The 18,547-nt window shown below is 42.0% G+C and overlaps 1 protein-coding gene across 1 annotated transcript; it reads right to left on the bottom strand.

Moving 5' to 3' along the window:
* Positions 1-10,907: 10,907 nt before the first annotated feature.
* On the bottom strand, positions 10,908-15,013 carry LOC113030091 (uncharacterized). The gene is made up of 4 exons (XM_026181193.2): positions 12,461-15,013; positions 12,164-12,355; positions 11,081-11,380; positions 10,908-10,951 (listed from the first exon to the last, which is right to left on the bottom strand). The coding sequence occupies exons 1-4, from the start codon at positions 13,227-13,229 to the stop codon at positions 10,908-10,910; spliced, it is 1,305 nt and encodes a 434-aa protein (XP_026036978.2). The 5' UTR covers positions 13,230-15,013.
* Positions 15,014-18,547: the final 3,534 nt, after the last annotated feature.

Here is an 18,547-nt window from a genome sequence, read left to right as displayed (position 1 = left end):
ACATGACATTAAGTGAAACCAGCCCCAGTCGCATTTCCACACACTTTATCTCCCTGCACACAAAATGTTAATTCCATGTTACATAATTAGTTTCATATCTGAGTAGACAAACTTAGATCATTTTTTAACCATAACCAAGTATTTTTGTTGCACAAGCCAACAGAGTAGTTTTGGTTGCTACAACTACACCTTCACTGGCTTCACTGATACTGTGCTGCCAGTGGTGATGCACTGAATTAGTTTTCTGTATATCAGAGCTGAGCAGACACCTACTCATAATCAAACATGCAATGACCTGAAAAATACTGAACAAAAGTCTTTATTGTGGTGTCCTGTCTGCCTGTTTGTCTGTCTGTTTTGTGCTTTTGCTATTAGGTTTAATTTACTATCAAAGTAGTTCTTGAGTCGGTTCATTTGCAAATAAGGACTTGAAGTCACCTGCAGTCTTTTATTTCTATCATACTTTCAGTATTTTCAAGATCTCTGTTGTAACGTATGTAATTTTGTCTATAAGATGAATGAAAATTGTTCTTATTTAATTTTTTGTAAGCTGTTACCTTGTTTTTTTATAATTTGCAGACTGTTGACATGCTGATTAAATACAAAATCATATAAATCATTCACTTTACATTCAAAGGACAGGGAAGGTGAAACCCGTCACAGAGGTGTGACACGATGAAGGAAAAATTCAAAAGTCATCAAAACAGAAGCACGCTGGTTCACTGCATGCTGTGAACCAGCGTGCAGCAAAAAATCCCCTGTTGCCCCTTCAGGCGGTTTGCCCTTCAAGCTCGGGTCCTCTACCAGAGGCCTGGGAACTTGAGGGTCCTGCGCAGTATCTTAGCTGTTCCTAGTACTGCGCTCTTCTGGACAAAGATCTACAGTGTTGTTGCTGGGATCTGCTGGAGCCACTGGCCTAGCTTGGGAGTCACTGCACCTAGTGCTCCAATTACCACTGGGACCACTGTTACCTTCTCCCTCCACATCTTCTCGAGCTCTTCTCAGAGTCCTTGGTGCTCCTCCAGATTCTCGTGTTCCTACTTCCTGATATTTAGATTTAGATCTCATTTCTAAGAGAAGTCCCACTATGCGACAAAAACAGTTCAGGAAACAGAATACAAAGTGCAAGGTGTTGATCTGGCCTTCAAACTCAAGCATCCTGCACTGGAACAAGCCCACACATAACCCAATACACAACCCACAGAACCCAAAATGGTTGTTCATTCATTATTTAAATTATATAAAGAGATTTTATTGTAGATTAGAAAGTTCTTATCAACCCTGTGGTGAATTACAGCTTCATATATGATGTGCTCTGCATAACTGAGACTACTGGTTGTGTCTGAGCTGTGGATAGGACATGAAGGGAAACCACAAATGACTAGAGACATGGAGGTGAAGAGACATGTCAAGAACTGATCATTTTGTAAGTCAGTCATCCTGCCAACACACTTATTTATATAGCAATTTAAAAACAGCAAGTGCTGACCAAAGTGTTTAACGAGGACATAATAAAAATGAAAAAAGAAAATAAAGTAAAAATATATTTTAGTATATTGATATGTAACACCCTTATTCACATGCTAAACCGGGGGGTAGAAATGGGCACATACACATGCTAACACTCTTACAGGGGAAAGTGCGGAGCTTCTTGCACAGATAAAGGAAATCACTAAATCCTGGGGCTTATTCACTTATTGTTCCATGTGTTTTCTTTTTGTTTGTTTGTTTTTTCATTGCTTAATCAAGATTCTCCAAAACTTCTCAGACCTTATGTATGTTTATAGGTGGAAACACTGACCTTTACAAGCTAACAGCAGTGACGAGGCAACTATCTAAAAATAGTTTGACTGAATCAGCAAAAGTCTTGTACTTTTTCACTTTCCAGTATTGTGGTATGTCCCAGTATCAGTGCTTGTGAAAGAACAAGCAAAGCCACATGCAAGATGCAAACTATGGCTGGCTACTTTTCTGCTTTCAACGCCCTACCAACCCTGTTTACTCAGAATGCATATGCATTTGGGCATCAACAGGACGTGTAACTAGTTCAAAACAAGCTGCCGCAGACTATTTTTAGCTGAAGCTGTCGATAGTTTTTAGACCTTCCTTCCTGAATGTGGACTCATTTTGTTACGATAAACTTTAAAATATACAACTACAACTTTTAAAACTAAATGCTAAATACTTCTTTTTAAAGTAGAAGCTTTTTAAACACATCATTGTGAGCAAATACCACAATGTGCAGGACGAAACATGAATGATTCGAGCAGGCACGATCAATTACAGAAGAAAACCACACTGCTACAATGGAAATTCTCATAAAACTATTTTTATATCACACGTGAAGCATATGCATATACTATTTATGCAAACTGCCAGAAAAAGATGCCTCTCAGTGGATTCACACCTCGTTTGGATCACACAAACTGCTGCTGAATTTTTCATGCATTTTTTGTGTGTTGCGGGTTGTTAAATGAACAAAACATTACAGTGCAGTCTAGCCTAGAAACAATCCGGTCGTTAAGTGATGACGTGACGAATCCTACTTCCGGGCCTAAAGTAGTCTGCGTTTATGGCTTTTGTGTTGTTAACATGTTTAATGTTTTGTATTTTCTTCTATTTAATCTCAAAAAGCTCCTAAAACAGTCAGTGATCACTGTTGACCTCCCTCGGCTTTTATTACCGCTAATCATTTATTTAAGCTCAGTTTTTAAAACCTTAGGATGTAACTACAGCCCAGACCATGCAGCAGTATATGAATGACTAACCTCGTATTGTGGATGGATTATCTCAGTTGTTCTCCTGGCTGAAGTTTGGTCCTTTTACAGCATCCTGCCATGCGATTACATTTGTTCCTGACCACCGAGAACACTCACGTTAACTTTTATCGAGTGGAAAAAAAGTTAGCTTGTTTATATTATGCTAACATAGCTGTGTCGCTAGCGGTCACGTAGCACATCATTATATACCAGCTAGCCCAACTTCAGTAACCCTACAAATGTCACTGCTGTTTAGTTTCCTGTCTTCATTTATGTTGGAAGTGATAACAGAGCTGTACGTTTGAATTTGTTTCCAAACCCCCGCAGTCAGGACATGCTATATTGTATTTAGATAGAAGCTAGCGAGCTAACTTCCTGCTAACTTCTAACTCCGTTAAATATCACAAATTCCGTTTTCATGGATGCCTGGATGATAAACTCAATTGTTACACCTGGTAGAGTAGAACGCTGATCATTTTATTAAAGATGAAAGACTTTAGACAGTTTTTCAACTCTCAGTAATGCCATAGGGATCGTTTGATATATGGACCTGCAGCGGAGTTTAGGCACAGACACGGCTAGTGACGTCAGACTTAACGACCGGATAAATGCATGAACTAGTTTTTCAGCAATAGTCTGAGACAGGATATTTATACGTAATTTTAGAGATACAACGCAAATGGAATAAAATAGTCTTGTATATGCATTGAAGGACATATCCTGGTCCTAAATGAAAGGTGTTCTCACAGTGTTACTGGAGGCCAAGGTAATGCAGAGTGAGAATCCTGTTAGATATCATATTTCTAAGATTTTCAGTTTTATCTGAATTTAGAAGCAAAAATTAGAGGCCTTCCAGGTCTTTATTAAGATATTCCTGCAGTTTAACTAATTGGTGTGTTTTATCTGACTTCATGCATTGAGGTTTAGCAGGACAAGCATAGAGATGACTCCACTGTCAAAGGCCAGAAGAAGATCATTTGTAACCTTCACGAAAGCTGTTTCTGTGCTGTGATGAGCTCTGAAACCTGAATAGTACTTTGTCAGAAGTATTAGCCCAGCAGTTCGATGCAGTTTTTATTTTTAAATTAAATAATAATTTCTTTATAGCACTTTGTTTCATTATGATTAGTTTAAGTCAATGTAGAATAAATGCAGCATTGCAGCCCCAGCATGTTGATCAAGTGATGACAGACACTCTGCTTCCACCTGCTGGTGAGTTGATAAATTCTTGTAATAACTCAAACCTTTAGCTCAGGCTTTCCCGTGCCACTCCCATCTCCATGAACCTTGTACACTGTCTTCTATTGTGTGCCTTCTTCCTGTTTGGCATATATTTCTCTAGTTTGTATATATTCCTCTTGTCATATACAGTCCTCTTGTCTGTTATTTATTCTTGCTGACCAACAAGTTATATGTTTACACGATGCACAGTTGGTGTGGACTGCCCACAATTTTGTTGTACTGAACAACAACAACAACAACTATTCACAAAAAAGGACAGCATTTTTGGAGTGTTTATCACCCTGCATATATGTTGCATACTGCCTATGGCTGTTGCAGGTGGTGAGAGCTTTTATTAAGCTAAATCAGATTAAAACCAATTTGAGTTACACTAGGTCTCAGTACAAAACATGTTTTAGTTGGTTACTTTGTTTGAAATTTTTATGAGAATTTTAATTTACGTCTGTCTTCTAGTCCTAGGTACATTCCTCAAAAGGTTTGCTACGGTATACTTTGCTAAATCCTTTAATAACGCAATTTGTAAAAAATATTTAAAAATATGTCGTAACAGGAGTTTTACTAATAATGTATGGATTGCATAATTTTAAATTGCCTGCTGTGAACAAATCTCCTCCAGTGCTCTGCACATCTCTGGTAAATCGCTGCAGTAATGTGAAGACCAAACTCAATTTTTACAGACACGTAAGACAAAGCAGACTGTCATTTGCATCACAGCAGATTCTTTTGTCTCACATTAGCATCTAAATCTGAGACTAATGAATATATGTACACTATATATAATAGTATATGCATTACTGGATGTGTATACTAAATATGTGTTTCTACACGTGTGTGTACATATTTTACAAATTAAATAGCGTAAACAATAAAATAAAATATATAAAAATATACAGAGTTGGTTGAGACATGTGCAAAACAGAGGCATTTATATACAGTGTGGTGCCTCCACCCCAGGGAAGAAGGTAACACTACCTGGGTGGAGTTTCCCCCTCCATGGGCAAGGGTACCTAGACCTGGGGTATAGAGTACGCTTGGGGAGTGTGATTGTGTATACAGTTTCTATTTATGTCTGCCTCTACGTTGGGTGAGTGCTGAGTAATTACATATGAGAGCATGAGGGTGGGAATGGATGTTTGTATCTGTGTGTGCCTGTTTGTTTGTGTCTATATGTCAGGTTGGGTATCAGACGCCACCTCTCTGGGGACATCTCAGGCCCTCCAAGGTATGGAGGCCTATCTCCCCCCACCACTCCCCCTGCCAGTGGCAGACCCCCTCAGACATCGGTGCGTTGGTGGTTCTTTGTGTCCGGGGATGGGCGTCCAGGTACACACCGGCTCACTCCTGGTGGTTGCTTGTAAGGGCCTGGAGCCTGGGGCTTGCTCGGGCCCCTTCGGGGGTGGGGTGCCCTCGGCCTCTTGGCCTGGGGCTCGGTCACTCTGGCACAGCTGGCTGTCAGCGGAGCTCATGGGCACGTCACTGCAACTTCAGATATGTGAAGCTGGCAACCTTTTAAGTTCATTCATTTCTCTTTTTGAAATTTTTGACTGACCGGGGAAGCCGCACAAAAGCTAGCAAGCCACCGCTTTTCCCACTTATGTACAAATACCTTTCTGCTCTTATGCATGTCGTCATATCGAAATATATGTTATTGTTTATTAATAAACAGCACACAGTGGTCCCGCTGTTCATCCGTCACTGTCTCGCTTTTTCGCTGATTTTTTTATGGCACAGTTCAACTGTCAACAATGTGCATTGCATTCTGCAGCCTGATTGACAAATCTCCTCCATGTCGTGTCTCCTGCGCTTGCCAAATTTGTCATGTTTGGTTTTGATAACCATCACGTCCAATAAAAAAAACAGCACAAAAACACCCATAACTATGACCCTCATTCGGAAATAGGCACCTCATCCACACCAGGGGCTCTGCCACCAAGGAGTTGTTTAAGTGCCTCAGTGACCTTGCCCCCAGAAATTGGCGGGTCATCCCCCTCATCCCCAGACTCTGCTTCCTCCTTGGAAGACATGTCAGTGGGATTAAGGAGGTCCTCGAAGTATTCCTTCCCACAGGCTAACCAAGCCCGATAGGACTCCTTCTTCAGCCTGGTGACTCCCTTCTAGTGATGGGTCGGTCTCGAACGAAAGGGCTCTTAGAGCCGGCTCTTTGACGTGAACGACGCGAGCCGGCTCCTTATCGCGAGCCATGGGGTTTTTTTCTCTTTCTCTCACCCTCTCTTGCACTTTTTTTCCGCTTCACTCCGCATGCGAGCCTTGTGCTTTACGCTGGGAAGAGGGGGGAGGGGCGGTAGTTACACTCAGTGTTGCCAATTTGGCGACTTTGTCGCTATATTTAGAGAGTTTTCAGACCCCCTTAGCGACTTTTTTTTCTAAAAAGCAACTAGCGACAAATCTGGCGACTTTTTCTGGTATTATTGGAGACTTATTTATGACCACCTTTTGACGTGAAAACGTGTATCGCTCTTACTCTCAACAAGCAGCGATGCTGCCTTGGGCACCTCACCCGTGCTAAAGCGCTCACAGGCGGAGGATAGCCCTCCCCCAGCTGCTATCAGGGCAGGAGGCTAGTGATGGGTCGGTCGTGAACGAAATGGCTCTTAGAGCCGGATCTTTGACGTGAACGACGCGAGCCGGCTCCTTATCGCGAGCCGTGAGGTTTTCCACTTCGCTCAGCAGAAGCGAGCCTTGTGCTTTACGGTGGGAAGAGGGGGGAGGGGCGGTAGTTACACTCAGTAGCACAGGAACAGAGCGGGAGGGAGAGAGAGAGAAAGAGCCAGGGACAACAACGCCACATTAGAAAATCATCCACAACTATTTTCAGTTGCAGATGATAAAGGATTCAGAAAGTTTATTCATGCAGGTCCATATGACAGAGAATATGCATGTTCTTTTTGTTTTCATATTATAATTTATATTTAATTGTGTTGTGGTTTGCAGTGTTTTGTGTTGTTGCACTTTAAATTTATTTAAAAGGAAAAAGCTGAAAATTTAAATAGTTGAAATGTGAATAGTTGATTTTTGTATTATATGATTTATTTATTACATTTTATGTGGAGTGAATAAATAAAAGTAAAAGCAAATTTACGGTGGCCCCTACAGACAAAACACGTACAAACTCCAAAACACGTACAAACTCTACGTACACTGAGCTTTTGTTACCTAGTGGCTACACAAGCCAGCAAGTACCAACGACCGGATTTAGTGTGTGGTAGTAACAGGTAAATGAACTTTTAATTATTTGACTATATATTAATGCTTGTGTATAAATACACAAACAATACACATATGCTTTGATGCTTTCAATTGTGTAATTTAAGTGATCTAGGTAGCTCTGTTTTGGAAGTTCAGTTCATGCTAGAAATGTGTTTTGGAGTTTGCGCGTGCTTTGTCTCTAGGGGCCACCGCATATATTTATACATAAACATATATAAATAAAACCTTTTTTTTTTTACATTAGTAATTCCTTTTGTGCATAATTTTATATTATCGTAATAATAAATTAATTAAAGCAACAAAACAACCTGAAGAGCCGGTTCGGAGCCGAAAGAGCCGGTTCTCTAAAAAGAGCAGGAAATCCCATCACTACAGGAGACGTTCACACCTGTGCGTCCAAACGGCAAATGAATTGCGCATGAGCGAAGCCGCTACTCCCGCACTGACTGTAATGCAGTCAATTCTTCTTTTACTGTTATGCTGTTTTGTGGATCACAAGGTTTAAAACTACTTATAAACACGCACTCTCACACACAAAGTAACTCCACCAGAGCGCCAATTTCGGGTCACTTTTGCCGGTCCAGGTCTGGATAAAGGAGCAGGGTTGGAATTGTGACATTAAAAAACAATAACTGCTAAAAGAAATTTAATTTGTAGTTCTAAATAAATTCGAAATGCATTTAGGACGTTTTTTACTCACTTTATGTCTCTTCCATGATGTTATTTCTCTCTCCAACATCGTAGGTCTTCTTTTTGTTTTCATATTATAATTTATATTTAATTGTGTTGTGGTTTGCAGTGTTTTGTGTTGTTTCACTTTAAATTTGTAAAAGGAAAAAGCTGAAAAATTAAATCACGTATGAACTCTGAAGCGCGTACAAACCCTGAAGCACGTACAAACTCCAAAACACGTAAAAACTCCAAAACACGTAAAAACGCGTATAAACTCCGAAGCATGTACAAACTCCAAAACTCGTAAAAACTCAGAAGCACATAAAAACTCAAAACACGTACAAAAGACAACAGAAGTGCTCCTGGATGCTAGGCACAGTGTTGAGCTTGTGTTACCTAGTGGCTACACAAGCCGGCAAGTACCAACGATGTGGTAGTAACAGGTAAATGAACTTTTTTTTTTTAATTATTTGACTATATATGAATGCTTGTGTATAAATACACAAACAATACACATATGCTTTCATGCTTTCAATTGTGTAATTTAAGTGATCTAGGTAGCTGTTTTGGAAGTTCAGTTCATGCTAGAAATGCTTTTTGGAGTTTGTACGTGTTTTGTCTCTAGGGGCCACCGCATATATTTATTAGGGGTGCAACAATACTCGTATCGATATTGAACCGTTCGATACAGTGCTTTTGGTTCGGTACGCATATGTATCGAACAATACAACATTTTTTATTTATTTTATCAACTTTCCTTCTGACGATGCTGTCTGTGTTGAGCGCTCAGTGGCTCTGCACTCGACAGTGCAGCCTAGGCGGAGTAGTCGAAGGCAGATTCACTGAGCGCAGGGCAAGCTAGCGAGACAGAAGTTAAGCTCTCGTTGCAACATGGCAAATTGAACCTCCCCCACCCTCATTCAGATCTGGCCTTTAGAACTATTTTGGTTTTCATGTGACGTATGACCCTGAAGGTAAGCGCGTCATGGACTAAAGTAAAACAGTATGTTGGATGTGCCACGCAATGCTCAATTACATTGGTGGGAACTAGTGCGTTAGCGCAGTTAGCTCGTTAACGTGTTGGCCGTCCAGCCCCACGCACGGGGCGATCCGCGGTAGCTCGTTAACCGAGATTTGCCGTGTTGTGGCATTAACGTTATTTCAACGAGATTAACGCTGACAACACTAGTGGGAACACAACGAATATGACTGCAAATTTATTCCGACATCATCCTAGTGCAAAGACAAGTGGAAGCAGACAAAAACAACAAGCACGCATGCTACAAACTTTACCCGAGTCATTTAGACAGCCGTTAGCACATGATTCTCCTTATGGGGACCTGATATGTTTAATATGCTGCTGAGAATATAGCCCAGAAGAAGAGTATAGTATAGCTTTTATTTTGGAAAGAGCCATTTCTCTGTAATAAACTCTCTTTTCCAAAGATGAGGGATTTCTCGATCAGATAGATTAATTTTTTTATTACTTTGGTGTTTCAGCAACATTAAATTTGAAAACTGTACTTTTGAGTTAAAATATATATTTATAATTTTAATAAATGACAAATTAAAAAGGCATGAACATTTTTTTTTGTATTGAAAGAATATCAAACCGTGTATCGAAAGTATCGAACCGAACCGTGAATTTTGTGTATCGTTGCACCCCTAATATTTATATATAAACATATATAAATAAAACCACTTTTTTACATTAGTAATTCCTTTTGTGCATAATTTTATATTATTGTTAATAATAAATTAATTAAAGCAACAAAACAACCTGAAGAGCCAGTTCGGAGCCGAAAGAGCCGGTTCTCTTTAGTGAGCCGAACCGAAAGAGCCCGTTTTCTAAAAAGAGCCGGAAATCCCATCACTACTCCCTTCACCTCTGGTGTCCACCATTTGGTTCAGAGATTAGAACCACGTCAGGCACCAACCACCTTGCGGCCACAGCTCAATGCAGTAGCTTCAGCAATGGTGCTGAACATGGTCCGTTCGGACTCAATGTCCCCAGTCTCCCTCGGAATGCTGTTGAAGCCCTGCCGGAGGTGTGCGTTAAAGATCTCACGTACTGGGGCCTCTGCTAGATGTTCCCAGCACACCCTCACTACGCGTTTAGGTGCACCGGGTCTGTCCAGCGTCCTCCCCCGCCACCTGATCCAAGTGATCAGTTGACAGCTCAGCCCCTCTCTTTACCCAAGTGTTCAGAACATATAGTCGCAGGTCTGGTGATACAATTACAAAATCGATCATCGACCTGCGGCCTAGAGCGTCCTGATTTATAATCAGCTCACAATAAAATCTATGTCTTCTGTGTGACTCTGTGGACAGTAATGTAATTATAGGTATCCTTGGACTGTAAACATTTACTGTATATTACTGTAGGAATCACTGTTTATACAAACATCTGTGTAATACTAGACAGAACACACAGATCAACGATCAATTTTTTGTGGTGTAATTGGTTTCACTGCTGGAAACATGTCTATCGTAGTTGGTTCGAGAACACAAGGTCTGTGATATAAAGGTTTTAAGTCCTCGAGTTTTTATTACAATGTTATTAAGGTGGGGTGTACGGTGGCCTTGATAGGTCAAATGCACTGCAACTCAAGAAAAAAAAGACAAGCAAATAGAAAAAGCAGAAAAACAAAAAGGAAGTTGAATAAAACAACGGTAACCGAAAAGTTACAACAGAAAACAGCACTTGTATATGAATTTAAGAGTTTAATCATGTATTTTAATCAAGTGTTTTTTGTCTTTTTAATATTTTATGCTTTACAAATAGGCTTTTAACATTTTCAGTGTGGTCATTGTGGAAATGCCGGTACAGCTTCATGGTCAGCATTGACAGGATTCTCTGGTGTGTGGGTACGGTAATGCTTCTTTAAATGCGCTGACTGTCTAAAGGACTTCCCACACTGGTCACAGAGGTATGGTCTTTCTCCAGTGTGGATCCGCTTGAGGACCTTCAAATTAGATGAAGATCTAAACTTTTTACCGCACTGGTCACAGAGGTATTCTCTTTCGCCGGTGTGGGTATGCTGGTGAACCTTCCAAAGAAAAAATTGGAAATGTCAACACTGAGTGTCCAGGAGCAAATTTCAGTGTTTGGATTGTTTTCTGGGTTTCCCATCTTCCTCTTCATCATCCTCCTCCTCCCTTGGCTCCATCATCATCACTGTCGTTGTCGTCAGTGTCACTGTGATCGGCGTCACTGTCAGGACCACTCTCAGGGACACTGTCACTCTCAGCCTCCTCGTTATCCCAGAACCACCTCATTTCTTCAGCTATGGAATCTTCTGCTTGCTGGGCCGCGTTTATTTCCATTTCTCCTGCTGGGATCTCTGCTCTGTTATTGACCCAGGGTCCTTCAACTTGAGGAGGATTTATTTCTGTGCCTGCTGCTAGAACAGCAGCCTCTTCCTCATCATTCTGAAGATTGTCCTCCTCAACATCGTGTTGTTGCTGTTGATTAATAACTTGGCCCAGAACACAGGAGATTTTCTTAAGTCAAGAGGCCGCGCAGCAGACCGATTTGAAGCCAGTGGACCATCAGGGGAACTGCTTCAAAATCTTCACTGTACTTGTACTCTGGATATTGTTCCATCTCATTTACTAAAAGATGTTATGACACTGTGGGTATGAGTTTGCTGTCTATTGTCAATAGCAGTCTTCAGTCTGGGTGTGTCCCTGCTGACTTTAAACATGCTGTGGTCCAGACCTTTCTAGATAAAAATGGCATTAGTGAAGCATTTCAGTCTGGTTTTAAAGCCCACCACAGCCCCGAAACTGCTTTTTTAAAAGGTTTTAATGACCTTTTCACTTTTACTGACTTGGGAGATTCTGCCATTTTAATACTATCAGACCTCAGTGCTGCCTTTGATACCGTAGATCATAGGATTCTTATCTCTCAGCTTGAACACTGTCGGAGTCAAAGGGACTGCATTGGAGTGGTTTAAATCTTATCTCTCCAACCAAAGCTTTTCTGTTAGATTGGGGATACATCATCCTCAAAAACCTCACTCACTTGTGGGGTCCCCTAGGGGTCCATTCTTGGCCCAGTTCTCTTTTCAATTTATATGCTCTCTATGCGTTCACTTTTTAAAAAACATGGCATCTCATTTCATTGTTATGCAGACGACTCACAGATTTAGCTGCAACTGAAACGTACATCTTTGAATCCTCTGATTAGTTTGCTAGATGTCCAGGTGCCCCATCTTCTTTTTCATCATCCTCCTCCTCCCTTGGTCTCCTCCTTGAACCTCCCAGTACTGGGCTGGAGGCCAGTGGCACAGGGCCATCCTGAACATTGTCTCCACCATCATCATTGTCATTCTCATCAGTGTCATTGTTATCACTGTTGTTGTTATCAGTGTCGTCGTCAGTGTCACTGTGATCGGTGTCACTGTCAGGACCACTCTCAAGGACACTTTCAATGTCACTCTCAGCCGGGCCTGGGCCGGGTTCATTTCAATTTCTCCTGCTGGGATTTCAGCTCTGTTATTGACCCAGGGTCCTTCTACTTCCTTTTTTTTTTTTTTTTTTTTTTTTAACAGAACAAAAATGCGGGGAAAAAAAGCGAAAAGCAAAGTGGCCACAAATGGCCAGTATAGAGCCCTGAGGGATATTACAATCAAGTGGGCCGTTGGGGTAATGCAACATGGGGTAGAAGGACCGGGCGAAGTTATTGGTAAGGGTGGAGTCACTTTCCGACATTGGAATCAGGCAGGGCAGGAGCAGGAGGAGCAGCAGCAGGAGCTGAAGAGGGAAGGCGGCACGCAGGGCCCGGTAGAAGAAGGATCGAGGGGGAGACGATTCCCGCTTCTCTCTTTGAGTGGAGGAGCCTTTCTTTGAATTTGCAGCCTCCTGAGAAACACTTTGACACTGGGCGGCTGTAGCAGATTCACAGTCCAGACGTTGCCGCAGGTTGCTGAGGTCGCCGTCCACCTGCTTCAGGAGCAGCTTCAGCTTGCTCCCCGTCACGTGGAGTTTCTCCCGGGCCTCGTTGCTCTCCTCTGTGCCGTCTTCAGGCTGGAGCTGAGACCACAGAGTCTGAAGGGAGGCCTGATGAGCCTGCCTGTCCTGCAGCTCCTTTTGCAGAGCAGTGAGGGTGTTGCTGTGCTGTTGCAGCGCTGTGAGAGTCGTGTCTGGGTGGCCGATGTCCACTGCGTAGCGTCCGCTCTCTGCGTGAGCGAGCCACAGCAGCAAAGAGTGGAGGCTTTCATGAAAGTCCTGAGTCGGTGATGTCAGGATGGACGTCTCATTTGGGCTTTGTACCGTCACCACCTCCCACATCTCTCCTGTCGTTCTTCTCCTCAGCTTCACCATAAGACAAATACAGTTCTTGATGGATATCTGTGCGTCGGGTTACCCGACAGACGGGCGACTGTTATCCGACGGACGGGCGACTGTTACCAGGTCCTTCTACTTCCTGAGGTGGATTTATTTCTATGCCCGCTGCTGGAACATCAGCCTCTTCCTCCTCTTCATTATCAGCCTCTTCTTCCTTGTCCTGAACTCTGTCCTCCTCATCATCATTTTGTTGCATTTGAATTTCTTCAAAATCCAGACGCTGCTGTTGTTCAAAAACCAGTTCTTCGACTGGTACCCCTACAACAACAAACAGAGAAATATATTATTGTTATCATTCATATGATGCCAAAACTGTCCACAAATCCATCTAATCTGACTGAGCTGGAGCTGTTTTGCAAAGAAGAATGGGCAAGGATTTCAGTCTGTAGATGTGCAAAGCTGGTAGAGACAGACCCTAAAAGACTGGCAGCTGTAATTGCAGCAAAAGGTGGTTCTACAAAGCATTGACTCAGGGGGCTGACTAATTACGCACACCCCACTTTGCAGTTATTTATTTGTAAAAAATGTTTGGAATCATGTCTGATTTTCATTCCACTTCTCACGTGTGCACCACTTTGTGTTGGTCTTTCACGTGGAATTCCAATAACATTGATTCATGTTTGTGGCTGTAATGTGACAAAATGTGGAAAAGTTCAAGGGGGCCGAATACTTTTGCAAGCCCCTGTATATTTGTTATTACCTGAAATAAAGATGGAGAAAAGAAGCAAAAAACAAAAAAGCTGAACTCAGACCTGACGGGCCAGGCCGCAGCTTCAGCTTTAGCCGACTTCCTCCTGATAAGGTCCTCACACAAAGGGGGCAGGGCAAGATGGCGGGCTGAGCAGTCACATCCATCTGAACTCCTCACTAATGTTATAATCTCTTATATTTCTATTGTTCAGCACTTTGGTCAGCCTTGTGTGTTTTTAAAGTGCTATATAAATAAACTGTGATGATGATGATGATAATCTTAAAGTTATATATTTCACTCCTTTGAGTTATATTGACGATGTTTCAGCCCGAACATGAAGAAAAACAACAACACGAAACCTCCGGCAGTGAAAGACCTCCCTTTCACAACAAGAGGGACAGACTGTTAACAACCCCTGATAATACTCCTGAAAAACCACATATGGAGAAAAAAGCAAAAGGTACGGCTGTTGATAACGACCCCAACACATCCAAAGACAGTATACTAAAAGCTACTGAGAATCTTGGAAAACGTGTTGATGACCGCATGGACGAAGTTAGCAAACAAATTCAACAACATAGCGCCATGCTGGCTTCCATCGCTAAATCGGTGCAGTTTGATTCAGAGGAGCTACAAGAATGCAAAAAGAAAATACAACACCTGGAAAAAGAGATTGAATCACTCAAAAAAGATAATGACGACATTAAAGAGCGTGTGTTGAGCCAGGAAATATAGAAAAGAAGATGGTGTCTCCGTATCAAAGGGAAAAAGGAGAAAATAAATGAAAATATCAGAGAAGAAGTGGTGGAACTTCTAGGAAGGATTGCTCCGGACCTAAAGAAGATGTTGTCCACAGAGTGGGAAGAGCGGCATCGACAAATCATTATTCTGTTTGTGAGACATGCTGTGAGAGATGACATCTGGAGGTGAACGAAGGCTTCTCCCGTGTGCAAAGAAGAAGGCATCCGCTTTGCTGAAGACCTGACCCCCGGAGGACTGGAGATCCAGACAAGCATTGTGGCCAGAAATCGACCAGGCTCGGAAGGAAGGCAAGGCTGCGGGCTTCAGGGGCCCTTTTGGTTTCATAGAAGGCAAACGCATCAGGGAAGAGACCCCAGGTACGGGCTGACATCTGACTATGAAAGGAATATAGTGGAACATTTCAGATGATGGGACTTTTACCTCAAGACTTTCCTACTCAACCTCCTAAACTTCATCTTTAAAGCTGTTCATGTGTTCTGTGTTCCAATTGAAAACTTACATTTCTTTATTTTCCTTTAACACAAGGGGACTTAAAGACTCAATTAAGCGCAAAGCTGTTTTTCAGTTCTGCAAGGGGCAACAGGCAAATTGTTTTTTTCTCCAGGAAACTCATTTTGAGGAACATGATGTGAAGTTTTGGTCACAACAATGGGGAGATAGTTATTTTTAGTCATGGTACAAACAGGTCGGCTGGGGTTCCTATTTGTTTCAACTAGTAATGTGTGATACCACTGATTTCCTTTCCAATCCGATACCAAGTAAAATTCAGGGTGGTATCGACGATACTGATCTGTTACTGATACTTTGTACAAAAACGTATTTTATTTATTGTATCTCAAATTATAGCGTCATAATGATTACAGGTCATCAGATTACTTATTCTTATCACTTAATAATGCAGGGTTCATCATATAGAAATAAAAAAACTGAAGTTGTGCGCTATTTGAACACCTTGCCTGCCTGCCGCACTAAAGGACTCTGTGAGAGACGTCTGTCTCGCCCTAGCAGCACCTGTCCCTGTCCTCCTCTTCAGTTCGCCTCAACATACGCTCGTCATATTCTGTGATATGATTTGGTGGTGTTGCCACAACACCTCACTTTCTTGCCACATGTATCACAAACCACGTTTGTGGATGTAAAATGCGTCCGCACATGACTCCAGTTACGCTCAGCCACGAGGAAACCATCATCTAAGAACCAACAGAGCCCTTAACAGGCCATGACAGGAGGGAGGTTGAACGTCTGGTGTCCTGGTGCAGCCACAACAACCTGGTGCTGAATGCCCAGAAGACAGTGGAGATTATTGTGGACTTCAGGAAGCACACAGCCCCACTCCCCCCCATCATCCTGACTGACACCCCCATCACCTCTGTGGACTCATTCCGCTTCCTGGGTACCACCATCACCCAGGACCTGAAGTGGGAGCCCACCATCACCTCCGTCATCAAGAAAGCCCAGCAGAGGATGTACTTCCTGAGGCAGCTGAAGAAATTCAACCTGCCAACACGGACGATGATGCAGTTCTACACTGCAATCATCGAGTCCATCCTCACCTCCTCCATCACCGTGTGGTACGCTGGAGCCACTATCAGGGACAAACAGAGACTGCAGCGTGTTGTGCGCTCTGCTGAGAAGGTGATTGGCTGCAGACTCCCATCTCTGCAGGACCTGTGCACCTCCAGGACATTGCGGCGTGCAGCTCGGATCTCAGCTGACCCTTCTCACCCTGGACACAGTCTGTTTGACCTGCTCCCCTCAGGCAGGAGGCTCCGGTCCACTCGCACCAGAACCTCTCGCCATAAGAACAGTTTCTTCCCCTCTGCTGTTGGACACATGAACAATAACCATATGACTGTCCCCGCCACTAACACATGACCCTACGCTGTGTTCACTGCATCATTCCATGTTTGGCACTGATCACCACCTGCACTCATGTATATATCTTTCAACGTAGCACTCTTAATTCTTATTCTCATGTATATATCTCATGTATATCTCATGCACATATCTTTCCACGTAGCACTTTTAATTCTTATCCCTACTTTTATTTTTTTCCATGTCTATTTAAGTGCTATTTATGACAGTATGTTTGCACTGAAGCACCGCAGCAATTTCCTAATGTTGTAAACCTGCTCAACATTTGGCAATAAAACCCTTTCTGATTCTGATTCTGATGACCGCAACCCCGGGCTGAGCCTTCCAAAGAAGACGCTCCTGGGGAATCCCCAAGCCTGTCCCTACCCCCACACCAATCACAACAGTGAAGGCGGGACCAAACTATGACCCCCCACCCCCACTAGGTGATGGAGCTGATCAAAGGAGCCCAGAGCAATTGATCTGATGTGGTGGCAGAGGCTGTATCGAGACTAATGTAATCTATTAGATAATTTCTATATTGGTTAGAATTAAGATTATTTTTATTTTTCCAGTTCATGAGGACTGTTTTCTTGGCTATGCATAGGGCAGTGAAAACCAAATGGGCTATATTCTTATCTGTAGTGACATTATCTAAGCCCAACAAACACACTAAGGGGGAAGTTGGAATGTTACATTTCAGACACTTCGATAAGTCTTCACATATCTCGCGCCAAAACTTCTGAACTGGTGGACAGAACCAAAGAGCGTGGATATAATTGTCCGGTGAATTGGTTTGGCAGTGTGAGCAGTTGTTGCCTGTTGCTCCTGCTGCACCAGGCTGTTCTTCTTCTCCTTTCTTTTCCTCCTCATCTTTAAGATCCACAGTGGTCTGAGCCTGACCAGCAGGTGGCGCTGACTTTTCAGGTTCTGTTGCTGTTGTTTGTTACTGTGGCCTAGGGCGGCGCTGCTCTTCATATTCACAGTTAGTCTGCCCTCCAGTTAGGCGCAGCACCTTTCCATCCCAGGTATTTAATGAATGGATAAATAATCAGATGCTATCTCCAACTATGAAACGAGAAATAATTTCTTTACTTCCTAAACCAAACAAGGGCTCTATCCTTTTAGATAATTGGAGACCAATCACACTTCTTTGCTGTGATTATAAATTGTTAGCTCATGTCTATGCCAACAGATTAAAAACAGGAATAACTCAAATAATAGATGAGACACAGTCAGCCTTTATAAAAGGACATCACATTCATCATCATACCCGTTTAGTATTAGATATGTTGGATTACAATTATTTAATCGATGATAGCCTTATTTTATTTCTTGATTTCTTTAAAGCTTTTGATTCTTTGAAGCATATTTTTTATTTAAAGCTCTGGAGGCTGTGGGTTTTGGCCCCAGATTTGTTAGTGTAGTGAAAATGTTGTACAGAGATATAAAAAGTAGTATTGCACTCAATCACGGATTTTCTAATAGTTTTAAAATTAATCGTGGCATTCGACGGGGATGCCCTATTAGCCCGTTATTGTTTATTGTTGCAACAGAAATGCTTGCCATTTATGTCAAACTCTCTTCAGATCTGGAAGGCATAAACATTCTTGATAAAGAATTTGAAATTAGTCAATTTGCTGATGACACTACCTTATTTCTAAAGAATATAAATTTGGTCTCTATTGCAATTAATAAAATCCTTTCATTCTCAAAAGCATCCGGCTTAACACTAAGTCTTAAAAAATGTGAAATCTTAGCTGTACACAGCTGTAATCAAAGTATTATTAACAATATTCCAGTAAAAGAGGAGGTAAAATACCTTGGTTTAATAATCAGTAAAAATACTAATGATCGAGAGATTAATAACATAACTGCTGGATTAAATGCAGTTAAAAAAATATTTAATCATTGCCTAACACATGATTTATCCATATTAGGTCATATCTTACTGTCTAAAGCAGAAGAACTTTCAAGACTCATATAC

The sequence above is a fragment of the Astatotilapia calliptera genome, chromosome 2, assembly GCF_964374335.1.
Source record: "Astatotilapia calliptera chromosome 2, fAstCal68.1, whole genome shotgun sequence".
NCBI classification, from domain to species: Eukaryota; Metazoa; Chordata; class Actinopteri; order Cichliformes; family Cichlidae; genus Astatotilapia; species Astatotilapia calliptera.
The sequence above is the reverse complement of the archived record's forward strand: the minus strand, read 5'-3'. Positions and strand labels throughout refer to the sequence as shown.

Excerpts from the sequence above, each read along its gene's own strand:
- LOC113030091 (XM_026181193.2), bottom strand. The coding sequence starts at position 13,229 with ATGGTGAAGCTGAGGAGAAGAACGACAGGAGAGATGTGGGAGGTGGTG. Across the intron at positions 11,381-12,163 it reads CTCCAGCCCAGTACTGGGAG|TTATTAATCAACAGCAACAA; the intron begins GTTCAAGGAGGA and ends TTCTGGGCCAAG. Across the intron at positions 10,952-11,080 it reads TGACACTGACGACAACGACA|GTTCACCAGCATACCCACAC; the intron begins GTGATGATGATG and ends TTTCTTTGGAAG.